The 25,844-nt window shown below is 39.6% G+C and overlaps 2 protein-coding genes across 10 annotated transcripts; one reads left to right on the top strand and one right to left on the bottom strand.

Moving 5' to 3' along the window:
* Positions 1–246: 246 nt before the first annotated feature.
* On the bottom strand, positions 247–8,047 carry MDH1B (malate dehydrogenase 1B). Of its 7 annotated transcripts, none has more exons than XM_053947602.1 (9): positions 7,969–8,047; positions 7,090–7,202; positions 6,021–6,155; positions 5,729–5,871; positions 4,547–5,049; positions 3,456–3,597; positions 2,339–2,502; positions 1,112–1,251; positions 247–403 (listed from the first exon to the last, which is right to left on the bottom strand). In XM_053947602.1, the coding sequence occupies exons 4-9, from the start codon at positions 5,845–5,847 to the stop codon at positions 347–349; spliced, it is 1,125 nt and encodes a 374-aa protein (XP_053803577.1). In that variant the 5' UTR covers positions 5,848–5,871; positions 6,021–6,155; positions 7,090–7,202; positions 7,969–8,047; the 3' UTR covers positions 247–346. The 7 variants fall into 7 exon arrangements, with proteins under 7 accessions (XP_053803577.1, XP_053803572.1, XP_053803573.1 ...); XM_053947597.1 differs by having other exon boundaries at positions 7,955–8,029; XM_053947598.1 differs by lacking the exon at positions 7,969–8,047 and adding an exon at positions 7,629–7,948.
* Positions 8,048–8,058: 11 nt separating this feature from the next.
* FASTKD2 (FAST kinase domains 2) lies at positions 8,059–18,703 on the top strand. Of its 3 annotated transcripts, none has more exons than XM_053947594.1 (12): positions 8,059–8,131; positions 8,753–9,514; positions 9,918–10,021; positions 11,445–11,553; positions 12,905–13,028; positions 14,137–14,276; positions 14,561–14,733; positions 15,115–15,278; positions 15,787–16,005; positions 16,868–16,952; positions 17,982–18,096; positions 18,556–18,703. In XM_053947594.1, the coding sequence occupies exons 2-12, from the start codon at positions 8,861–8,863 to the stop codon at positions 18,673–18,675; spliced, it is 2,007 nt and encodes a 668-aa protein (XP_053803569.1). In that variant the 5' UTR covers positions 8,059–8,131; positions 8,753–8,860; the 3' UTR covers positions 18,676–18,703. The 3 variants fall into 3 exon arrangements, with proteins under 3 accessions (XP_053803569.1, XP_053803568.1, XP_053803567.1); XM_053947593.1 differs by lacking the exon at positions 8,059–8,131 and adding an exon at positions 8,142–8,528; XM_053947592.1 differs by lacking the exon at positions 8,059–8,131 and having other exon boundaries at positions 8,142–9,514.
* Positions 18,704–25,844: the final 7,141 nt, after the last annotated feature.

Below are 25,844 nucleotides of genomic sequence, written 5' to 3'. Positions count from 1 at the left end.
CATCTGAATCCAAATAGTTTCCCCATTCTTCAGCCCATCCTTAATGGCAAACAACTGCTCATAGTAAAGAATAGGCTGATATAAAAGTACTGGAAAGAATCTGAAGGAAGGGAGAAAGAAAACAAATTAGGGAAAAGGTCTGTAGGAAAGAAAATTAGAAAGAAATTGTGAGAACATTGGAAAAGTGCAGGAATTTCACAACATGAAAATAGAGAAAAAGTGAAAAAAAACAAAACTAAAACATGCTTTAGTATTCATCTGTTCTTATTTTGATGAATGAGGACAGAACTTGAAAAGCAAAATAATAGGAAAAGCAGCAGAGAAACACTTGGGAGATGTGGAGTTTTTATTCTGCTTCATATGGATGCATTTCGTTTATTTCCTTTAGTGCAATGAGCTTTTCCTAAATGGAAGAAAAGGTATATTTTAATACCACCCAATCTTTTCATTTGCTCTAATTTCTAACACAAACTTAAAATATGTTAAAACAATACAATTCTTACACATTACTAGTATGACTGAAGATCACAAAACCTGATTAAAGCTGGAATGTAGAGTCTGGGACCAGTCTTTTTAAATATTTCAATAGTAAAAATAAATTGGTTTTGTCTCACTATGTGACAAGAAGTTCATTATGAAAATAGTGCTCAATGATTTTGTATTTTCTGAAAAATCCCTAATTCTAGTAAGGTCTGGCCTTCATTCATGCAAAATCACAGCCATAAAAATGCCAAAAGATATGTCTTCTAGCATAGAAATACTCTGAATACCATAAAAGCAAAATCAACATAGAATGTAGAAACATTAAATGAAAGGTAATATTTCTGTTTTGCACAAAGCCTGCAGGACTTTGGAGTGCAAATTCTACACGTGTACAATTCTACACGTAAGGTTAACTTATTTTATCATCTCCTTTTGGGCAGGAGAACAGTTGTCTGTTCATTTCAATACACAAATACTACCTTATACTTATATATACCCAGTCTTTACCATGCACAGGTGCAGGTGTGCAGTTTGTACATCTAACACGTAAAGGTCTGTGCTCAAAGCTGTATCACAACGGGCCCATAGGTGGCAGAATGGGCATACACGATACTCAAGAAACCCTCACCTGAACCAGCTCGTGGGATATGCGTCCTAGAACTTTTTGGGTTGTTTCATTAATTTCTAATTCTGTCATGACTTCCCAGTTACCATTCTGGAACCTCACTGGCATAGAGAAGACAATTCCTTCAGGGATGCAAAACTGACCTGAAGAAGAGGGGGAAAAAATTACAGAACATATTATTTCTGATCACATCCTCACCAGTGTCAACCTTGAGTCCTACAGACTTGCAAAAGTCTAGAACTGTAAGATCTCATAAATGGACACTGCCTTTTTCAATCTACAGTTCAAAAAAGAATGTCCCTTTTACTGTAACTTTGTACTTTAGTTAGATGTGAATGAATCACAGCATCAGACGGGTTTGGGCTGCAAGGGACCTTTAAAGGTCTCTAGTTCAAGCCTCCTGTCATGGGCAGGAACATCTTCAAATGTATCTGAGCCCCATCCAACTTGACCTTGAATGTTTCCCACCCCTCTGGGCAACTTGTTCCAATGTCTTACCACATTCACTGTAAAAAAATTAATTATATCTGATCTAAATTGACCCCCCTTCACTTTGAATCCACTGTCCCTTGTCCTATTGCAACAGGTCCAGCTAAAACATTTGTCCCCATCTTCCTTATAAGAACTTTTAAGCACTGGAAGGTGCTATAAGGTTTCTCCAGAGCCTTTTCTTCTCCAGGCTGAACAACCTCAACTCTCTCAGCCTGTTTTCATAAGAGAGGCGCTCATCCCTGTGATAATTTTGTGTGGCCTTCCTCTGGACCATCACCAACAGGTGTCTATCCTGTGTTGTAATAACACAATTGTGTATTGGTTGTACATCTTTAAAAAGGGGGAAAATTATTGATTTCATAAGGGTTAAATGGCTGCTGTGAAATATTCCACTTATTGGTTTACAAAACTACACAAGAAGAATTTTCATAGCCTAGGCACTAAGAACTATGAAGAGTTCTTGCACAAAACACATACATCAGAAAAGCATTTAAACTAAAAGACTAAGAGATCATCTGCAAAAAGACAATATTAACCTAAGAGATGCCTGTAAAAAGTGAGCATTATCACTAGATCTGGAAGTTCTTATGATGAAACAAACTCTTAGTCTCACATGATTTGTTTTACAAGATTTTATTAAATGAAAAATATTGATTAAAAATAACATTATAGATGGGGGAAAGCTATTATATGCAGAGCAAAGCTATAAGAGGACATGTGAAGCAAAATCAGCTTTACCTTCACTAAGTATTCCCACAGAAATGATCTCCTCAGAAGGAGAGCCATGGTACCAGTACTGCAGTACCGTGGCTACCGCATGAGCAGGTAACATTCCTGTACAACGGGACACCCGGGAACTCAGCGTACTCTGTGCAGACAGGAGCTCTGAATGGATCCATTCACTACCAACAAAAAATGGAGAAAAAGGGCATGAAAAACTAAGATGACTGCAGGAAGTGTAGCTTCCTAGAGAAAAAAAGAACTAAACTCAAGGAAAGAAAATAGTCAAAACTTACTCAAACTTCACTGCTGAAAGCAAGGCATTTTTACAGACAGAGGAAAAAAAAGGTCTAAAAAAGTGACTTAAAAAGTAACAAGTCCTACTTTCCTATGAAAGTTAGGTCTTTGCTCAAGTCATAACCTCTATTATTGTAATTTATATTTTATATGTAATTTAATATTTTATATGTAATTTATATATTATTGTCTTCTGTAAGAACCTGTCTGCCTATGTGAGGCTCAGTACAAGCCTAGAAATGTCTGCTTTCCAGTAAATGCTAAGTCTAGAGCAGAGTGGGAGCTCCAGATAGCCAGGCCTGGGTGCATGTAACACCTGCTGCCCTCTCACTGCACCCACCCTTTCTCTGCTACTGTTCTTTCCATAGGAAGCTATCTAGCTTCTAGGTATCCTTTTCACATATATTACCAAATCATCTGTTTTGGGAAACTGACAATATTAGAATGCTCAGGCCTATTCCATGTAGTTCAGGTTCAGATACCTGTTTAATACTATTTCAAAGCTCCTTCATGCAAACTAGATATCTAAATCACTACCTGGACTTCCACCAGTTCTTATAAACTGCTCATGATATAAGAGAAACCCACTTAAAATGTAGGAAAAATATAGTTAGAAACAGAGTTGGCAGAAGAGTGCAACAGCACAGCACTAGGAACTACCAACTTCTTTTACAGATGGAGTACCTCAACTTGCCTTTTCCTTTATGTACAGTACCCATCAGTAAAGACAAATCTTGACAACAAAAACCTTTCTTGATGTTTTATTACACAATTCAGATAAGCATGGATTAAAAGCAGTTATTTAATTTTACTTGAAAGAAATAAATCTGTACCGTACCTATCATAAATCATATTCATCAAAAGACGTTGAAAATTAGGAGGGCCCCGAATAGCACAGTCATATCCATAAAGTTTTGCATGTGACAAATCAATGTAATTAGACCCAGTAATATTGCCCCAAACAATCACATCTTTAACTCCTGTAACAAAGGAAAGTAAAAAGACAAATACTTTCAGAAAAATGGGCTTCATCATTCCTTTTCAAGGAATTATTTAAATCTGTGCCCTGCCTTGCTAGCAGAAATTATTTGATCTGAAAAATACAACCAAGTTCCCCCTAACATATGAAACCTCATCACAAGCTGAAAAAGAAGCTTTAACTTATATCGTGTTACTGTAAATAATAGACAAAATCTAGTAAATATTTAACTCTTAAAACTGTAACGAATCATATTGCAAACAGCTACAGACCTTTTAAAATCCTTTAAAAACAAATATATAACCAGTAAAAACAATAATTAAAAAAAGAAAACCAAAAAAACTACCTGCTTTGGTGCAAAAGGAATTTCTCAAATAACCTGCTGAAGACTATTCAGTCTATTAACTTGCTTTGCTATTTTATTAGGCTCCACAATATCTAGACTTGTCATCAATGACCAGTTCTAGCTATGCAACACTTACAGAATCCTGATGCTGAGCAGATTGTCAGAGCACCCTTTTGCTATGCAGTGCAGAATTGTGCAAATATAACGAAGCTATAACAACTGACCTGAAAATGAAAGTTAATTAACCTCAAAATAATCCTACAACACAGTTCTACTTTACTCTCATTATCTGCATAGCAGTATGTTGTCATGTTTATTCACAGCTCCAAAACAACAATACACTACAGAGTGCAAATGCAGTCTTGAAGTTCTAGTTCCCAATCTGCCAAACAATTGTCTTCCTTAGCATATTTCCAGTGTGAAATACACACCAGAGTGGCAGGGCTGCATCTCAGGGCAAGCAAAGACGCTGGCATTCTGTACAGCCAAGAAATTTAGTGGGTGCACTGCTGTGCATTTCTGCATGCACATCAGCTATGTTCTGGAATTAAATATATACTCTCGAAGGTGCACTGAATTCCCTAAATGCTACATAAACATTCACCTGCTGTGTTCATATTCAGCTTCCTGGCCAGCATGGCTTTAGCTGCACTTTCCCAGGATGTTGAAATAGCAATGATGTTTTCAGGCCTAATGGATGGGCCATATGTCCTTAACATTGTTGCCTTAAGATTTGCAAAGGTTTTCCCAGATGAAATGACTTTGACCTCACTCTTGGCATTCTTCTCAATCAAGGGAGCATACACTTGGCAGATCTCACTCACTTCTCTGATGTAGTTCTCAAGAGATTGGACTTCAAGGTTTAAGAGGACATCATCAAGAACAATGATAATATCCGCGTCAATAAAAGCCTGATCTATTTTTGTGTGCTCTGATATACTGCGGAGAAGTGGGAATGCCATGTCTTCAGCTTCCATTACAATACTGCAAAGAATTTCCTTAAACTGCTCAGTGTCAAGCAAATGAATACTGATTTCTGTGGTCATCCCAAACACTTCTCCATTTGCCAACAGCGGGATCAGATGATAACAGATTGGAACTGATGCACTGGTAAGAGAGAATGTAGAAAAGTTACAGTTAACAATGAACCACTGCTTGTTTGGAAGTATTATATAAACACAAACGTGTTTATTTTGTACTTGATTACATTTAAAGATACCATTAGCTTGTACCTTTTACTGCTCTTTTTGTTATTTCAACAGGTTAAGAATTAAAAGAGTTCTTTCATTTCAGAAGCCTTTCATTTGAAGGCTTCTCCGTCCTGTGCATTTCAGTCAATGCCACCACTTAAAATTTATGTCTTTATAGAACCACAATTTTTAAGGTGCTCTATTAGAACTACTAGAAATACAGGAATTTCTATAAGACCTACTCTTTACCTACTCCAATATTTCCGAAAACATTTAATGCAAGATAGTTGCACTACAAAATTTCTAGCTTATTTTGTAAATACTTGCTTTTCCCTAAACTGATATGAGGTCTAAATGATACCTGTTCATACCCCTCATTTGAACTGGTGTAAAACATTAAAAAAACATAAATTATTTCTAAGTTATATACTAAACACTAAGTTAAATACTAATAGTGAGGGTGCAGAACCAAGTCAAATAATGAAATTACAGGGATTTGTGATTAACTTCAGATGGTTACACCTTTTATATGTGACAGGAAAAAGTGCATTCTTCTGAATAGAGTAAAAGATAACAGATACTCTCTTCACTCTCACCTGGTAATCCAGATCTGCATAGGCCTGATAAGACTTTTAATCTCTTCATCCTCTTTTACAATTTCAAGATGTGCCTGCAGGTTCTCCTCAGCAATGTCTAACATTTCCTCACTCAGCATCACTGAGGTGATGCCATAATATTTCTAAGAACAAAAAGGATGATCTCTAAGCAAATGGCAGTCCAAACTCATCAAGGTAACATTAACAATAGCTTTATTTTACGTTTGAAGAAGGAAAAAGGAACAACAATGTTGTAAAACATGGGCTTACAGTATTAAAGGCAGCTTATTACCTGAGCATGTTCCAGAAAATCATTAAGTCCTCCCAGAAGCTGACCCTTCCCTCCACGGTCCAACAGTTCTCTCCAAATGATAGGACACTGTCTGTGTTCCCATCCATTTGTTTCACAAATGTCATGAAGCCACTGCTGATGCAAACATCCCCACCAGATGTTTTAATACATCGCATTTAATAACTTTTAAACATTACGACTACAAGCATTCTTACAATTTTCCTCTCAATATATAATTACAAGGTGCTTCAGAATTTAAGTACCAGTGGGTACAAAATGTGGGAATAACATAAAGAAGGTATGGTGATACACTGGGATAGCCCACCTCAATGTCTTGATTTCACTTAGTCGTCTTAGTGGTACAGAAGACAGCAACGTTGTGAGACAGAGAGCAATCTGAGGATTCTTACTCAGCCACGGACGGTATGGTGAAGAGGTTTATTGCTTTTCACTTAACTGTTCAAGTTACTTGGTGTACTTGGTGGAGGTGTAAAGCAAAATACACGAGGTAATAAATACCATAGTACTGTCTATCTCATGGAGTAAGACTGCAGTTTTTTCAGAGCCTTATAGGCAGCATGTCTACAGCCTAAGTACTCAGACAGGCCCATCCACACTGTAAACAAATATGTGATACTTAATTTGATACTTCCACACTAATTCAAAACTCTTGAATGCCACAAAGGCTCTTGACAAGAGCTCTGAAGGTATATGTAATCACATGAGCAAAAGATTTACAGGCTGAACAGCCATTTATACTTAAAAAAATACCCCAGAAAACCAAGCAAGCAAGCAAAACCACCTTGAACTTTTTTATTGACATAATATAGCTTGAGGCTGCTCCACACTTTGTGCGAACTTCTGTGGTAAAACTCAGAGACGTCGGTTGTTCAGAACATTGTAACCTTTCCTCTGGCTGGCTCTCACAGCCAGAGCTGCTTCTGCAGCACCTCTATCTACACAGCAAACCACTAATACAAGAGAAGAAGAAACATTCTGCAGATAAGTACATTTCTTAGTTTGTAGAGCACTGGGGCACCTACCAGCGACTTGACTTACAATCTCTTACCTCCCACTTGTCAGGGTGCTGAGTAATCTTGTGAACCCTGAAGTTGGGCAAGTTAGTCTGGAGATAGTCAGCCAGGAGTTCAGCTTTGGCATAGTAAGGGCAGTTTGCCTTACCTGTGAACATAGCAACAGCAGCACAATTGGATGATTTTGTCATTCACTGATAAAGGCTTAAAAGACCAAACATTGTTTAATGTGAACCAACTAAGGAAGAGTAATTCTGCCGGTGAAAAAGACTCCCGAGGCAGCGTCCAAGGGGCCGAGGAGGCCACTCCTGGGGGGACAGCAGCAGAGATGCTGACACCGCACCGACGGGATGAGGGGGAACGCTGACCCGGGACCGCCTGAGGCTACGCGCCGTGCGGACACGGCTCCCGGAGAGCCGCAAAGACGGGCACGGGGGTGAGCCCGCAGACAGGGGCCATTGCTGCAAGCACGGCGGGCGGGGCAGCCCAGCTCCCGGTACAAGGCGCCGCTGCTGCCAGGGCTGCCCCGCCCGGCTCCCGGTACAAGGCGCCGCTGCTGCCAGGGCTGCCCCACCCGGGTCCCGGTACAAGGCGCCGCTGCTGCCGGCCTGTCCCGCCCGGGTCCCGGTACAAGGCGCCGCTGCTGCCAGGGCTGCCCCACCCGGGTCCCGGTACAAGGCGCCGCTGCTGCCGGCCTGTCCCGCCCGGGTCCCGGTACAAGGCGCCGCTGCTGCCGGCCTGTCCCGCCCGGGTCCCGGTACAAGGCGCCGCTGCTGCCAGGGCTGCCCCACCCGGGTCCCGGTACAAGGCGCCGCTGCTGCCAGGGCTGCCCCACCCGGGTCCCGGTACAAGGCGCCGCTGCTGCCGGCCTGTCCCGCCGGCTCCCGGGTCCCCCCTCACCCGCCACCACGAACTTGGCCATGCGCGCGCCGCCCTCCAACGGCCGCTTTGGCGTTGCTCAGCAACGCGCCGCTGCTGCCGCGGCAGTTTGTCCCTCGGCCCGCGCCGTCCGTCTCGCGCGGCACGCCGGGAGCTGGCGGCGCGCCGGGCCCGGTGTCACGGCGGTGCGCGTGCGAGGTAACGGCGGCCGCGGGAGCCCCGGCCCGGCCCGGCCCTGCCCGGCCGGCGCCATCCCCGCCGTTCCTCCCGCGTGCTCCGAGCCGCTGCGGAGCCGCCGAAAGACCTCTGTCCCTGTGTACTGTCCCGCCCTGCTGGGCAGCGCTCCCAGGGCCAGCGGGAAGTGGTCCGGGAACCCAGCGGTTTCTCCCCGGCACCGGGAGAGCGAGCGCCCGCGGGTGTACCGGGAAGGCGGCTATCCCGAGGGATGGCAGGCAGGCTGGGACAGGCTGGCGGGTGGGATCCCATTACCCGCTGCTGAAGGTCTGCAGGGACTCTCCAGAGCCCTGTCGGGAGACGCGTGTGCCTGGGGGAACGTTCTGTAGGAAAAGACTCTGCTTCCCGGCAGAGCCGGCAGGTAGAGCAGCAAGGAGGAAGCAAGAGTTGATGCCCCGGGCTGTCCTTGTGCTGAGATGTTTGACTGAAATGTAGGAGACCAAATAAAAGCCTCTTTGCAAACCATTTTCCGGGGATCTTTTACCAAATCTTTTCCCTTCCTGTAAAAGTGTGCAGATTTGGCAATTCAAACTGTGGGAGTTGAAAGTCTGGTAACTAATCCATAATTTTCAATTGTTTTTACAGATGAGTGATCTTGTGCAGTTTCTCCAGAACTGTTTCCACTGGTAGAATGTCATCTGATCCCTTACTTTGAGTTGGCATTTCAAATCTGTTCATGAGGCATTAGCAGAAATGAATAATAAAATAAGTTATTTGTTAAATACTGTCAGAAGTGTGCATAGGTACAGTTCCGTGCTCACTCCCAAATCTTCAGCCACAACAAGAAAACACATTTTATGGATTGGCAGATACAGGGATCCCTTAAGAAATGTGAACTTCAGGAAATTACTTTTAAATATTTTGCCTTCTCTGCATGGATCGTCTCTTCAATTTGTATCTCAAAAGGCAGACGTTTATAGCACAGGTGCAGGAGCTTTGGTGAGTGAGAAGGCTTCCCAGAGCTCCTTGGAAGTTGAAAAGCTGGATGATTCTGGGAGCTTCAAAGCGGCAGTGGATCACAGTGACCCATTCTTTACCAGCCTCCGGAAATGCTCCTGTCCCTGCGATGCGCTGGACTTGGCTGCAGAGGCAGCTGTTTCCATTAAGCACTACACAAACTCTTTAACCACAGCCTGGAGGCTCTTCAAAAACCTGTCAGAAGAGCAGCAGCGCTACGAGAAGCAGCTGATCTTTGAGCACCCGGCTTTTGTGAAGCTGTGCCAGCAGCTGCTGCGCGACGCGCGCAGGATGATGCGCGGGGACCTGGTGTTCAGCCTGCACGCCCTGGTGAACCTCGGCGTGCCGCAGAACACGCTCCTGGTCCAGACCTTGGTGAGAGTGTGCCAAGTAAGTGAAAATCCTTCTCCTAAATTTGGGCTGAATTACCAGTGCGTAATTCTGGGAAGCTGTGCAGCATCAGAGAGAGTTGGATTACATCCCTGGCTTAGTCTGATGTTCCATGGAAACAGTTCCCATAATTCATTTGTGTGTGCTTCTAATTTCCTTAACTTTTGGAGCCACTACCTGATTTCAGATTTAAAAGAGGAGAAATCTCAAAAATCATTACCCCTTCCAAATCAACTAAGTTTGACTGATGTGAGACTTTGTGGGCTCTGCAGAAATAAAGCTTGTAAATTGACTTTTGAGGGCGAAAAAGAAAATGGCAGGTACAGATTAAGAGTGGTCATTTTTTCTTTCCTGAAACTTTTACTGGTTTGAAGTAATCTGACATTGTCAAAACTTTTAATAGGAGAAGCTCAATCAACTTGATAACCGATGTATCTCAGTTTTGGCAACTACTTTAGCAGGGATGGATAAAGACAAGAATGTGAGCGCTCTTCAAGCTGGATTACAGTGAGAAAAATATATTTTTTGTGTGTCATTCATATTTAAATGTTGTTTGAATGTATGTCTGTTAGAAATCATTAAGGGTATGTCTGCACATAAAATACATTCTGTGGTTTTAGGATTTAAATGATCACATGAGATTAAGAGTTGTGTTAGACAGTGAATTTTGGCACTGTCTTTGCAGTTTCGAGGAGGAGAGCTCCCAGTGGTAAAGGGTGCTAGACTGGTCCACAGGGGATTGTGTCTGACTGCAGCTCCACCAGTGTAGTTTTTTTGTGACATTGATCAAGTCCCTTCACATATCTATCCCTTTTTCATCTGTTTGTGTATGCAGACAGGTGGTAATGAGACTATCTTACTTAGGGACCTGTCTGATTTTTTGTGATGAAAAATATTGTTTAACAGCCTGGGAATATTTTCTTGCAGTTTAATAAGTGAAAAATCAGATGAAGACTAGTTGTGTCCAGCAAGTCCTTCTGTGTAGTGATTTATCAGAATAACTTCTTCGGCTTTTTTTCTGGGCCTGTGTGATTTATGTGTGTAACCAATCTGCTGATTCCCATGAGACTAATTTTACTGAGACTATCACAAAACTTGCCATGGATTAGTACTTTCGACCCTGTATCTTGTTCTGCTTTGAGAAAGTGCATGTGATACCCAAAAACCAGGTTCTCCTGGAAGTGCAGGTACACAGTTCTTAAAAGTTGGTGGAAAGCAGAAGTCCTGTCTACAGTTTTCTGTCCTGATATCTGGAGCTCTGGCCCACTTGCAAGGATGAGTTTCAGACCAGTGCATTGCCTTAGGAAGTGACACTTACATTTTTGTAGGTGTATTTACCTGTGCAGGTATATTTAAGGGTGGTTCACACATAACAATTACAATGCCACCCACTGAGCCAGAAGAGGAGTGCACCTTCATCTTGTGTGGATGATCTCCGTGTTATCTCCTGTTCAGCCCACAGCACTGTTTGTTTGGTTTTACTCCTCACTTGCATCCAGTTGTTGTCTGTGTCCATTACTGAGTTTCCTGTCTGTTTCAGAACTTGCCTGCACATCGACGATTTAAAGATAAAAATGTGCAATTTTCTTTTTCTGCAGAAAGGAGTTAATTCCTGCAGGCTTAACAGCACTCATATTTACACTGTCACATGTGCAGTGTGCTCAGGTGCCCCTGCTGTTAAGTGTATCAGCAACAACAATTCATCTATCAGGATTAACACTAAGAAAGCATTTATAATTGTTTCTCTGTGTAAAATATCTGTGCTGCAGCTATGTCATGTAGACTTCTATCAGCATTTCAAAAAAAAGGAAGATGGGAGAGGAGCAGGAATTACAGCTTTCACTTGGGGGCTACATCAGTGAACAAGAATGGGGGTACTTACCTGTTTCTGCTGAAATGAGGAGAGCTCTTGGGTGTGTTTCTCCATCAGGTTACTAGTGGAGCAGCGCATTTCAAGTATCAGAGACATCTTTATTCTGCAAAACCTGATGAAATGCCTGGGAAAAGATGCTCCAGTTTTTCTGAAAAAGAAATTAGAGGTAAAGTTAGTTGGAGGCTCATTTTTACTCCCGCAAAACCTGTGCTCTTGCATTGTTTATAAATTGTGTATGGTTCTTTGCAGACACTGAAAGAGAAAATGTAATAGAAAGGTAACTGTATTTGTTTAATGCATCAGAGTCCAGCTATATCTGTAAGAAGAACTTCTTTTGGAGGCTGGTAACAAAACTAATTGAGGCAATAAAACAGCAGTGCCCTCACCTCTTTGGGTTGGCCACATGGTGTTTCATAGAATTGCTTACAGGCTGTTTCCTGATTCCCTGGCCCAGCCTGTGGCTGAAGATGAGGTGACAGAAAACTGGTCTGTGGTGGGGCTGTCTCCAGTAACTGTACAGGGCAGGAGGACTGCTGGGAGTGAGATGCCAGAGCTCCCCAAGCTCATGGTCTTGCTTTTCTGTGTATGCCATAGGTCCTCTGGGAAATACAATGGCTGGGAGCAGGCTGTAGGTTTTATGGCAGGGTGTACTGGGTTTTGTCCCCTGATAGAAAAACCCTTTTGGAAACCTTCTTTCAAACAGGGCCTACTGGTGTTTTCATCACATAACTGTAGGGCTCTGACGTCAGAGGTTTTAATAGCATTTATGAAACATCATAAAACTGAGAGGAAAATAACATTTGCACTTACTAACAAAAGGGACCACTTCATTTTCTGAGCCCACAGGATGCTATTTTTTTTACAGGGCAATTTCTTATAGATGCATTTTGTATTTAACCTCTGATATGTATACAATAAAAATATACTATTTTAACAGTCAATATAATTTGTAGTTTCATTTTTACTGTCATTTATATCAAGCTAATGATGGCTTTGATAAATGAAATCTCCTTTCTGGCATCAGAGCTGACTCTCTCTGCCTCAGTCCACATTTGTAGCTGGTGTTTGTATAAAATACAGGCTACTCACATACTGTTGAATCACTTTGGAGGCTTATAGTTTTCATGCACATGCAAAACCATAATTGGACTACTATGAACTTTTATGTTAACTGTGTCTGTTTTATTTCTGCTTCTTTCTTAAGAGTTGGTAGAAGATGTGTATTCACAGTATTTGGAAATGACCTTTACTGAGGCTTTTTTCTTTTAATATAACCATATAAAGGCAAATTGCTGGAAACTTGTGTAGTGACACATTTCTAGAGCACTTGACTGCTATAATGTTGTATTAAGAAACTGACAGTAGTTATTATATGCTTTTACTGTTTTTTGCTTCTTTTTCTTTCATATAATCTGAACTAAGAACTTTGGGAAAATTTTGGTGATAATGTCTTCACCAGAAAGCAATGATAAAATACCTGAAGAATGAAGGATTTAATAAACTCTGGTTCACTTTAGATGGCAGTTGTGAGAGAAATAGACGGTTTGACTTTTCTGAATGCGCTGCGTATGTTTTTGGCTCTTGCTGCAATGAATTATTGCTCCCTTCCAATCCTGAATCCCTGCAGTAAAAAGATCCAGGGTAAGAAAAAAATATGTTAATTAAATTTCCCTTCCTTATACCAAATTCTTCCTAATTATTGTCTCATCTCCCTTTTCTGATTTCCTTTAAAACTCAGGAAACATCTTTGTTTTACAGGATATTATAGTTATGTGGAGCCATTTGACAAGCAGCAGGACAGAAAATTACTGATCAATAATAAAAGCAAATAGCTGTTGTCATCTCTGCCTTTCTTAACATTTAACTGAATTCTTTTTCTTTAAATGTTTCTGTACGCAGGATTTAAGAGAAAGAATTTAATTTTAGCAAGGAAAAGAGATTTCAAATAAAATTTTATAACAAATCTGAATTGGAAAATGGCAACTTATAGGATGGATTGGTGACTTAGTGTGATTGTGATTAGTTGGTAAACTAAAGGGAAAATAGCGTTTAATTGATTACTGGATTTAATTATTGAGTACTGCTTAATAACCTCATGCTGTAGCCCATAAAAATGTTAAATGAAAGCTAATGCTTTCACCTCTCTCTATACCTTTCCAATACATTGCTTAAGTATATGTGGTCAGTATGTGTTGATTCATGCTCAAAATACATAAGAATTTGTGTCTCAAAAAGCACAAAGGTAGCAAAATAGCATTCTTAATAGAAGTTACCCAGAAGTGTTGAGGCTGCTTACACAGTTTTTATTTGTCCTGGTTGTTCATATATGTTAGGACACAATGCTTAATTGCACATCCTGCCTTCTCCCATAGGACTTTCACCACACTCAGCACACAGGCCAGGTGGCATACACAGAGGGAGCAGTGACTTTCTTCAGCATTTTTTGGTGCATGCTGAAAATCAAAAATCCCAGAACAGAAGACATCCTGGGAACACAGTCTTCTTACTTATTTTGTTAATTTGTCCCCTTTTGCTGATTAATGTATTGTAGCTTGATTCTGGCTCAGTTTGGTTTCTTCTGTCTTGCAGTTTTAGCTCAGTTGAGCTGTGCCTAGCTAGTTACAGTCTTCCACAGTTTCTTCATATTTTTCACCTCCTCCATCCCTTAACCAAACTGTTCCTATAATGTCTCCAACCTACAGCTCCCATTGCTTTTTATCATTTGTCCTTCTTTGATCTTCTGTTACAGAAAATGTCCATGATGTTCCATTTCGGCAGTTAATTCTCATTCTGGAAGCTTGTCACACTCTCCAGTACCGTAATGTCAAACTGTTTTCAGCATTAGCAGACTATGTTATTTCTACTGCCTACCTTTGGGACAAAAGACAGGTAAATTTTATGAGACCAAATAATTTATAGTGGTACTAATAGAGTATTTGATGCTTCCATCTTACCTTTCTTCATGTTTGTGCTTGATCTCTGGAGAACAAATATTTATGAATACCAATCTGATTAAGCTGTTACATTTTTAAAATGCTGTTTTATTTATTGATATGTAAAGAAACAAAAGTTTTGAAAAATCTGCTTTCATTAAAAATGTATTCTATGAAATCAACAGGTAGGATCAATTTCACTGGGGTTTTTTTGACTTATAAAACTATCTTTTCTTTCAGATTATCCTTTTTCTCTCTGCCTGTGAGACACTTGGCTTTCAGCCTACTGAGTTGCTGGATATTTTTGCTGAGAAGGTGATAGAAGACCCTGATTTCCTTAACTTGAAAAACCTTTTGATTGTTCTTCGAGTGTATTCACGACTCAACCATGTTCCCAGAGTCCAAAAGCATCTGTAGGTTTTCATTTAGAGTGCCTGATAATATGTTACATAGTCATTACAGAGTAATGTTTGGCAACTAGTATTTAATTTTATTTGTGAAAGAGCTTATAATCCTGTTTCATTCATCTGTAAGGTAAATTGCTGTGTCTTTTCATATTTTTTCTAAATAAGATTTTTTTTTTCTCTGAAAGACGAAACAGGTTCTAGACTGACTTAGGCTACTAAATCTGTTGATAGGTAGCTGTATCCTCAAAGTAAGAATCAAACACTTTTGTGTTAGATAACACAAAATACAAGATAATAAAGATTTCTAAGTTGTACTTCTGTTAGAAATATGTATTTTATGTAGCCTTATTTGTGTACTTAAATATTTTTCTTCTCCTTTTGGAAAAGGTTTTTTGAGACTCTTCATAGCTGCTTGAATAAGTGCTTGCCTCAGATTTCCAACACGGAGCTGCTGAAGGCAGTGTATTCACTTGGCATCTTAGGATATCTTCCCCACCATGCACTTGATGAGCTACTGCAAAAGGACAGCAAGGATGAACTTATACTGCCAGGTCAGACCTTACTTTGTCATACTCTTGTTTTAAACAGGATGTCTGCCTGCGTATATAATTCGTTGTAATTTTATTAGCAGATCAGAAATTAAAGAACACAAGTATGATTAATATTAAATTTGAAGTCCTCAAGACAAAGCTAATGTAGTGATGGTGATCTGAGTGATCTGGGTGTGCACTAGGGAATCAGGCTTATTGTCTTGGGCTCCATGGTGGCAACAGTTTAACAGTAGGTGTGCACTTAAACATATGCAGTTGTAACCATTGCAAACAAACTTTATTACCTGGAGTCATGAGTAAAAGTGGGATTTGGAATGTTCTCAGTTACAATGAGGTCCTTGGAATGGTTTGTAGAAGGATTTAGTTTCTACATTGCAATTTTGTACTGCTAAAATAGAGTAGTAGTCAAATGGATTTTGCTCTGCTAGAACAGACTATAAATGATAATGAAATTAAAAATTCTGTGGAATAATATATTGTATGTAATATTTTTTGTATCCTTTTTCAGATGATCTTAAGGAACAAAACACAGTGATGCTTCGCTGTGTGAAAACATGTATGGAACTCGACAGCCCTTCTTTCACAAAGCCTACCTTTGTGCTGACTGAGAATTTGTCCTCATTAGTATCTCTTAATCTCAGAAAGGCTCAGGAGGCACTGATAGAACTTCTGGGAGATGAGAACATGTTTCGGCAAAATGTTCGGCTGCCATACAGATATCACATTGGTATGAAGTGATATTACTGTCATATTGTTTTTAATATGGATTTATAATCCCCAAAATGATAAGATGGAAATAAATTTGAATAGGGTGCAAGTGATTAAAAGTTTAACACTTTGAAGATACAGTAATTTAACAAATGATGTTATTGATTAGTGAATCTACTTTTAATGAAGCTTCTATTAAACTTTTTAAGTCAGTTTACTAAAACATTTATAATTCCTTTTGTTTTTAAAGCTGCTTTGGACTTTTTTTTTTTCAGGCATCAGCAAGCAGATGTTAATTATATATAAATCCAATGTGGCCAGCTTTGACAGAGTTAACATGTTAGTACCAAATCATGTTAGAAACAAAGCCAAACAGTAGCTGCTTTTTCTTCCTCTTATTCTCTTTTGTTCTCTTGTTTCTGCTCTGGAGTTTCTTCTCTGGTGCCTTTTTTTTTTTTGCCGGCCACCCAGCTTATCAGTTTTTCTCTATTAGTAAAAATTTTATTCATAAATATTTCTAATGAGGAATTGGATTGCAGGAAAATCCGAGTAGGCATGACAGACTGCGATCAAGAGTCTGTCAAGAGTTTCTTTAAATGATGATTTCACTCCATGAGCATAAATCTGCAGTTTCCAGAAAAAAAAATTATTTTTTCCTGAGATGGGCAAGCTATAACTTTATATTCATTGCAGGGAGGGAAAGCTAGCAGTAATAATTCAATTATTAGAGAACAGCAATTAGAAACAGACCAGTGATGGTGTCTATTAACTTTTTCAAATGAGCTGTTCATTTGAAAACAATTCGAACAATTAATGGGTTCAAATGACAACGTTCATTTTAACCTCTTGCAGAGTTAAATGTTTTGTTGTTTTGTTTTCAGATTTTGAAATCAGCATGGATTCAGACAGAAAGAAGGTGCTCCCCATAGATGCAACAGATGATCATCCTGACTCACGTGTTCAGAGGTGCTTTTTTTTTGACTGCATATGTTTTCTAGCATGTTAGTTTTATTTGCATGTATCCCATCCAGTTACTTCTTTGGTTCACTGATTTGCAGAAGCAAAGTAGGTGACTCAGTTGTTATGTGTGCTCACTGGAATATCCAAAAGTTGCCATGCCAGTACAGAGCAACAATTCATCCAACTCTATACCTTCTTCTAATAGAGGCTAACACTTAACATTTCAGAGAAAGAGGCAGGAAACATAACAGTGATCTGATACTCCTGTAATGAATGCTGGTAGCAATTTTTTAAAAAGTATTTGTCCGATTAAACATTCAGTTATTCTCTCAAGTCTCAAAAATTTGCATCTCAGTGATATGTTATGTCAGTTAATTCAGCTACTGAAATACAATATTAATAAAAAGGATCATGATATCCACATTTTAGGTGATTCATTTAATCTTGTGTAGAAGACTGACCTCTCAGTAACTGAAGCAGGGCATACATCATTTAAGTAATGCTTAAGCAGAATTGGGTAATGCTTAACATTTATGTGCTGGATCACTGCACAGCAATGTATTTTGTACAGTTTGCTTTTTGATAAAAGGAGAGCTAGTGAATTGTGTAACAGAAACTCAGTGTTCCAAGGCATTCAGCTTTCTTCACCCTTCCAAATAGGTTATTATGGCAGGAAGTGACTGATCATGAATATCATTAGCAAGGGATCAAAGTAAATGCAGAATCTGTCAAATTAATGGAGAATGTTGAATGATCTATTTCCTTCTCATTGTGGGAGAAGTGGAGATCTAAGTACCTAATTCTGCTGTACATATTTGGGTAGGTGCTGATACTTGTATGAAGCTCATGGAAGAAGAGAGTCTAAATTACTTAAACCTGAAGAAAGAAGAGGGTAATGAAATTTGTGCAGTCCTGATACTTTGCCTACCATAATGACACATTCTACAGTGCTAATGGACATCATTGAATCATTGTCTTATAAATTATGATTTTGCATTTATACAGTGAAGTCTTCCCTACTTTCCTTGGTTGCAGGTTGGCTTTTCTGTTTGCTCCTGCGTCTGCCTTCTGTCTGGGTACAACACACCCCCAGGGGAAGCTGGCAATGAAGAAGCGGCATCTGAAGAAACTGGGCTATCATGTGATTCTGGTGAGAAGAGCCCTGCTACTGTCTCTGTTTCAGTGCTGTTAGCAGCACAGTGATGAGTATGTTCGTAGATCAGGCCTTGTTCTACAAAGCATGAAGGTTTACCAGGAATGGTGGGCTTTCTCCAGAGTGGTAATTGTGTATAATTTCTAGTTAGAGGGTAGTGGTGCTGTGACTAGGGAGAAAAGAGAGAGGAACTCTAAAAGACAAGCTACTACTTACCACTATCAGTAAATTATTAGTTGAGGGGAAGAAAAATCAAGCCACTAATTGCTTTGTACCTGAGAAACCTATGTGTCTTTGGTTTATTTCCGTGATTTTTATAGACACAATGATTGAAGTGAACTTGTTTTCAGAATACAACAACTTCCTGGGGCCTTCTCATTGCTGAGCACTTGGTTTGTAGGACAGGGTAATTTGGACAATAGAAATAATGTACCCTGTCCTTTTACTTTCTTACAGATCCAGAACAAGATGTTTCAGGAAATGAAAAATGAAGATGCAGTTGAGTTTTTGAAAAGAAAAATTTATGCAGAAGATGCTTTCTCTTTTCCTGAAGCAATTGTGCAGGATAATAATTAAAATAAACTAAGAGTTTTGGGTCTCCTGATTTCTCTTTTTCTTGTGTAATTACTGTAAGGATTTTAAAAGAGATAAATAGTTTTATACACAATTACCTGCTCCACCATATTACTGGTAAGAAATGTTTGTGAAATGAACACTGCCTGCTGATAGTGGGGGCTTTCTTTTGTGAAGTGACAGCAGATTTTCTTTAATGGAAGGAAATAATTGATCCAGAAAGCACCCCTCCTTGCTTCCCCTTCTGCATGCCCCTAATTAAATTTCTCTCTTCTCTAGAGCTCGCCTGGGAAAAGATGTAACTTTAACTGTTTCAAGTGCTCTTGGAACCTGGCTTACAACTAGTCTTTATAAGCTGACTCCTTCTCACTGTTTCTGATATAAGTAGCTCCAGAATTATTCGTAGAGGTGTTGCAATACTCAGATTTGTTCATTACACCCTGCGTTGCATCTCCGCTGACCTGTTATGTATTGGTGCAATTGATGATGTTGGCAGTTCCAGAACTGCAAAGCAGCTTTGGACCTTTGATAGGAAGGAGCAGAGAGAACTGATACATCTTTTCTGTTCTTGATACCATGTAACTGATAAAACACATTTTGTTCTGCTGGAGTTGCTCAAGTTGCTAACCGCTTGCTTATTTCTGCCCTGTAATCAGATCTTCATTCAAAATTTTGCTGTAGCACAGTCACAGGCCCATGGGCATGAAGGGAAAGCAGGGAAACAGCAATACTTGTTACAGTGACTGTGTGCTACCTAACTGTGGTGCCCTTGCTTCACTTGCTAAGCTACAAGCACTGTGTTCTTTGTCTTTCTGAAGTAGCGTGGACACATCGTTAAGGTACTACAATGATGATATAAAAAAGGTATTACAGTAATGAGATAATGTGGAAAGAAACAATATGCTTAGAAAACTTCACTGCCCAACTTTTTGTGGAACATGTATATAGAATATAGTGCATATTTATAAAGGAAGCAGTGTAACCAAAGCAGCATGGCCACCTGTCTCTGGCATAAAAAGCAGAGAGCTGTTCAGCATTTCAGTCTCTGAAATGCAGCACATGCAGAAAAAGAGATTTGAGGCAATTGTAAAACTTAACAGCCAGAGCAGAGGTCATTTGCTTGACTCTAATGCAAAGTTTGTTATGCTCCCTTTTTGGATCTTCTGTTTTAAGGCAGCACTGTCTGTGAAGCGGGCTGGTCAGTGCCATTCTGTTCTGAGCTGGACTCATCGTCCCAGCCTGCACTGAAGGATGTCTGAAACACTCTGTGCTGGAGGGCCAGGTAGCACAGAGCTGTGTTTGAGATGGTTCTTGGTGCTGTTCAAGCTGGAAACCTGAGAACCAATGCTGTGGTGTCAGCCGTGGCTCTTGGGTGGGCTGGGGAGCTGCTTCCTCCAGCTGCTCTGAGCTTTTCAGTCAGCTCCTCAGTCACAGGTGTGTAAATTCAGGGACAGAACACAGGCAGGAGTGCCAGCAGCCTGGACAAAACTAACCACCAGTAGGCACAAAATGCTATTAATTAGCTAATCACTATATATTCTTTCTTAAATACCCTGTGAATAGGTAGAAACATACAAGCAGTGTGGAAGTGTAGTCGTCTTCATACGGATCACCTTGCATACTGAAGTTTCTTGCTCTATGTTCTCTCAATAATTTATGTCATCTACACTGACTCAGAGTTCCAAGCAATATGTAGCTGCTGTCAGAGACTTCAGAGCTGTGGGTTTCTTGGATCTTTACATATGCTAAAAAGCTAGTCTGCTGAAAATAAATCCAGGTTTTTCAGGTGTCCAATTCATGTAGTAAGGAAGATCTAATCCCTTGTTCTGTGCATTACAATCTATATTTAGAATACCATTCTCCTCTCCTGAATCAGTATTAAAATTAGTGGGAGACTCACAATGAAGATCAACAATAATTATTTTGCGTCTATAATTATGGGGTTTGTCACTGCAATGGAGTGCTTGGTGTGAAAGGTGCAAAATCCCCTTTTTGAGCCAAACAGGTACAAAATGGATGATTTTAGCTGACCTGCCAGTGAGGCTAACTGGAGATGTAAGCTGCATCTTTTTCTACCATTTTTACAGTCTGCCTGCAGATTCAGGAACATGTGTTTCTAATCTTTATTCACACTTGGAACACTTTGCAAGTGCACTGGCTGGAAACTGTTTCTCAATGAGGAGTGAGAAAAAAGGAAGCTGTATATGGCTTTATTTCATACAGCCCATGGGTGTATCTTATGAATGGACAAACCCAAACATTTGCTGTGATGTTTGACTGACTAAAGGTATTTCAAGGGTGTATTGAATCTGTAGCAAGCCAAGGTCCTCAAATTCATGTGAAATGAAAATAAGTCATTAATTAAGTAAACTAAATTGCTGAAGCAGGGGAGAATTTTCAATGAATTGAAGACTTGTTAAAGAAAATATAGGGCATAGAGTAATTATATATCTATGACTTAAAGACAGGGGACTCAGCTGCACTAAGCTACCATCTATTTACCCAGACTCTCATAGGAAGGTACTATATTTTATTCCTGGGCCACAAAGAAGTCAGAGAAGTAGAAGCATATCTTTCCTTCATTCTGAGCTATGAAATATTGGACTCCAATGTTTGTCCTGCCAATCTCAAAGAAACAGATACTGCCTTTTATGATTCCTGGTTTTTACATGCTGCTTGCTGTTAGACATGATTTCATACATAAATCTTGTCTTATTACAAAACAGTAAAATGCCATGATAAATCTGGATTATCTGGTCATTTTTTCCTTGAGAATAATGCATATGCTGTTCATCCTGTGAAATCTCCACATCTTCAGAAGGCTATACATACAAAAGGGTGACAAGGTTAGGTCACTGTCATATATCACAAAATCAAAAAGAAAACACTGAGAAAAGGATTTACAAATGTAAGTTATATAGCAAATTTCACAGGCCCAAGGATCCATGTTAAGCATTGCAGGATGTGCGAACAGATCTAAAATGAAAGCAAGAAACAGGCAGAAGATGTGGGCTGCAAAGGTCAGGAAGGTTCTTGCATTAACAAAAAATAAACCGGTATCATCTCAGCAAAAATGGAACAGATTTTGTGAGGTAATGCAAAATGAGAACAGTGAGTGTTTGGAAAAACAAATTTTCTCCATAAACAGCTGGATTTGCAGACTATGATGAAGTGTAGTTCTCTCCAGTTTGGATTTCTTCATGTTTAAAACTACTTTTGAACCCTAACTCCAGCCTTCTCAGGGTATTAAATATTCTAGCTACATATTTCACAAGAAACATACAGGAACTCTCTTTAAAATTTCCACCTTGGTCTCAAAATGATAAAGATATTCATAAGTGACTGGGAAAGAGGGACTAAAAGTTCATTGCGAGAATGTGCTTTTTGTTAAGAAATCAGAATCTAAATAAACTGGATCTTAATTTAAAGACTGTTTCTCAGGCGTTGCAACAATTTCTGCATAGACAAGAGGTTAAGTAATGCTTTGTAGGCAGAGACCTAGAGATGATGTGGCTCTGGTTAATTGGTGAAGTGAAGAAAGTAGTAAGACCTCCCTCTAATTGGTTCCTCCCCACCCCCTTTCTGGTCATTGCAGTAAATATTATTGTATATGGCCATTTATTAATATTGAGCTATTCTCTTTGCACACAAATATCAGTGCATGTAAGCTTGCATGAGTGAGGTTCCAGTTTCAATATCTCTTTACTGACACTAGAATATTGGAATTAAAATAGAACTGCAGGTGTTTTGCAGAGCTCAAAAAAGGTGGAACATTCACTCCTAGGTGAAATGTGCTGAAGTTAGTTATTTCAGAACAAAACCAGAGCCATAGTTATCTGATGGTTATGACATGCATAATTTTAAAGGGACTATGGTACTTAAGCATAGGTTTTACTGAACATGTAAATCTTGTGGTATTGGGTTTTTTTGCTATAGTAACCACAGTGGCTTTAGTAGTTCTTCATTTCTTTTAACTGATGCAAATATAATGGAATCCTGAACTATGTTTAAAATCAGTCCTTCTAGTTGTAGCAGGTTTTTCCCCTTTTTTCAGTATTTCTGGGCAACAATGGTATAAAGTGATAATATATGAATGTGGTGGCAATTGTAAATAGCCACCCAGAAATAATAAGAAGGAGAATTTGTATTTGTCTGCAGCAGGTCCTTGTGTCCACAGATAACCAGTGAGGTTTTCTGTTTCATCCTGTTTCCTCTCTCCAAAAATGCTCCTATGAGTACTTGGTAACATTGTTGCCATGGCACCTATTAAAACCTAGATAAACTCTTGCTTTATGAAGCAAGATGATTTTTTTTTTAATAAACAGGAGAATTTATTTTCACTTTTCACATAAGGGACTCTATCCATGCTTACAGACAGGGGCATTTTTTACTGAACATTCCTGATTCTTGAGTGGGCGCCATAGTTTATTTTTATTAGTTCAATCTGCAAAGGACACTTCTGAAATCTTCTGTATTTCCCTGTTTGATTTTCATGGTTCAGATTCTGCTGCACACTGTACTCAATCAGGGTTTAGAAAGGTGGGGAAGTATGTGGGGATGGATTATGGGGAAAGGAGGAGTGGCTCCTCAGCTGGTTTAGATTAAAGTCAGGGTGCTACAGCAAATATACACCAGCTAAGGGAGTGGCTCTACAGCTTCAAAGCAGAAAACTTCAAGGGTTAAGTAAGCACAGTTTTCTTGTTCTGCAGTAGGGAGCAGCTGGTGAATTGGCCTCTGACTGCACAGATGCTGATGTAAATAGCAACAATTGTCACTAAAGTCTTGATTTGTGCTGACACAGATGAGATATGTTTCAGGAAATAAACAATGACCTGTTGTGAAGTATAACTCAGTATTTGAAGGGGAAAAAAGAGAACAATGAAAGTATCAAAACCACTCTCTCTGAAGAGAGATAAAATGATCTGACACTAAGGTAGTAGTCAGAGACCTAGGGAATCTGACTTCAGCTCCCTGCTTGCCACTGCTTATATGTCTTCTTACAGGAAAGGCACTGAGAAGGTCCTTGGGGCACACCCAGATTCCTGCAGTTCTGCACCCATCTCATTAGTGCATGACTTCAAGGAATGCCTTGTTGGGCAGCAGAGGCACAGTTCCAGCACAACCAGGTGTCTCTATTCCATATCTGTATACTGGGGATGCCCCCATGTTGAGTTGCTTGGATTTATAACCTCTCCCAGGCAGAGTTGGCTGATGTTTCAGATCCACTTGTCATACAAAGAGTAGGAGCAGACCAGACATGAGAGTGGAGAAAGTCTTGGCTGCCTTTGCTGAAGAACCCCAAAGCTTGTGACCAATGCAAGCCGTATCAACAGCCTTACTGCAAACCTACCCAGTCATGTCACACAAGCACTTTAAAGCTATGCTACCCGGTCCCTTACTCAGATACTATTAACAGCAACTATTTTTAACAATATCACTCACCAAAATACAAGCTGTTTCTACTGCATATCACACCCATATATACAGACTTCAAACCTGGCTTACAAATTCTTTAGCGCTCATTTGCAAAAATACACAGGAAATTCTACTGACTCTTAAGTTATGCAGAATGGACTTGTTTGACTCAGGCAAGATCCACTTTGAGATCTGTCAGGTACTACTGACCTCATTCATGATCTCTGATATTCTTCAAGGACATCATAAGCATTTTTAACAGTTTCTCACAGTGGTTGAGGGGTCTGGAGCATTAGTCCCCTTGCATGGCCACACATACATAACTACATGCATGCAGAAAATACATTTACACTCAGTGGTGCTGGCATTGCACAGAAAGCTCAGTGTGTCTGTCATTGTTGATAGAATGAAGGACAAAGGTTAATATGAACATGTTTTATAGCTGCAAAAGCTAATTACTTATTATATAGTGCGTATTGTTTGAGTTTAACAAGTCATATGCAAGCATATTCACATCTAATCATAAAGTATTTTAGAGCTTGTAACAGAACTTATTAAAAATAATCTTGGCTATTCTAGGATACAGTGCAGTAAGCTCGTTGTTTCACCATTAAGCAATAATGGAGACGTATGTGCTGTCCTTTACAGTTCTGTTAGTAGGAATAATATAATACTAATTTATTTACCTACAAAGGTAATTATTTTATTTAAAAATGCAAGCCAGGTTTTTAATGTTACATGACATCTTCTGTAAAAAGGCCTAATTAAACAAACTTTGACAGCTAAAGCTTTACAAGAAGTTTTGTTTCTTCACAAAATAGAGGATTTTTGCCTAATTCTTGCCCACTCAGAACAACAACATAGGATCAAACACTTTTGCAAATTCTTTCCCCCTACAGCAATACCTTTGAAATTGTGAGTTCTAATCATGTCATCAGAAGGTATTCTTATAAAGGAAAGTTTTTAGGACTGGAGAATTTGAGTTAAAAAAACCCAAACTTCTTTTCCTGACAGTTGATTCAAGCACATTACAATCTTTGAGCAAATTGAATCTTTGATCAAACTGCAAGAACAATATTCTGCAGCCAGCCTTGTATATGTGGACTTGGGGTTTAGTGATTTACCATTGCACCTGAAAAACACTGCTAATACTTCTTAAAGTTTAATTGCAGAGTCCTTATGCAGAATAATTTCCCATAGGAATTAAGTTTACATAAGGATTATAGGGTTTTGTGTACAACTCCTTGTAAACCTGATCACCTTTAACCCCTAGAACAGAACTAAAAGAGTTTTTTACCTTTGAGTAACACATGGTAAATATAGTCTTGAATTCAGACTGTATGTTAGAGCTCAAGATCCTTAAGCAGTGATATTTTGCTGTCTAAAGGATGAAGTAAAAATAACCGTTCAGACCACCTATTGTTAAGGAAAGACAATTCAGTACTAACATTTTTCTTTCCTGGTTAAAGAAAATGGTGTCTGAGGAAGCTGGTCTGTCAGGCTAATTAGACCAGTACAAGTTTTGTCAGCTTGGTGTCATCCATTTCCATAAGGAGCTGCTTGCTGAATGGGTACTCGAAGCTCCTCTCTGATAGGAAAGGTGCCTGAAAGCTGCATCACAGGACTTGTGGAGAAAAGGCAGTGTGTAATTTCCCACACTGATACAACACATTGGTTTTTATGGTTGTGCTCAAATATGTGAGTATGCATGTACACAAATGCTGTACAATCTATTGAGACATCCTTGAAAGTGTCTG

The sequence above is a fragment of the Vidua chalybeata genome, chromosome 7 (genome assembly GCF_026979565.1).
Source record: "Vidua chalybeata isolate OUT-0048 chromosome 7, bVidCha1 merged haplotype, whole genome shotgun sequence".
NCBI classification, from domain to species: Eukaryota; Metazoa; Chordata; class Aves; order Passeriformes; family Viduidae; genus Vidua; species Vidua chalybeata.
Note: the sequence above shows the minus strand (reverse complement) of the source record. Positions and strands in the feature narration are given on the sequence as shown.

What these genes read in the sequence shown, in the direction of transcription:
- MDH1B (XM_053947595.1), bottom strand. Translation starts at nt 7,245, where the DNA reads ATGACAAAATCATCCAATTGTGCTGCTGTTGCTATGTTCACAGGTAAG. An exon ending in ATTTTCTGGAACATGCTCAG is followed by an intron (nt 5,872 to 6,020) that starts GTAATAAGCTGC and finishes TTTTGTTCTTAG; the next exon opens with AAATATTATGGCATCACCTC. An exon ending in ATGCAGATCTGGATTACCAG is followed by an intron (nt 5,050 to 5,728) that starts GTGAGAGTGAAG and finishes CTCTCTTACCAG; the next exon opens with TGCATCAGTTCCAATCTGTT.
- FASTKD2 (XM_053947594.1), top strand. Translation starts at nt 8,861, where the DNA reads ATGAATAATAAAATAAGTTATTTGTTAAATACTGTCAGAAGTGTGCAT. An exon ending in TTCTGAAAAAGAAATTAGAG is followed by an intron (nt 11,554 to 12,904) that starts GTAAAGTTAGTT and finishes GGTTCACTTTAG; the next exon opens with ATGGCAGTTGTGAGAGAAAT. An exon ending in CCCAGAGTCCAAAAGCATCT is followed by an intron (nt 14,734 to 15,114) that starts GTAGGTTTTCAT and finishes CTTTTGGAAAAG; the next exon opens with GTTTTTTGAGACTCTTCATA.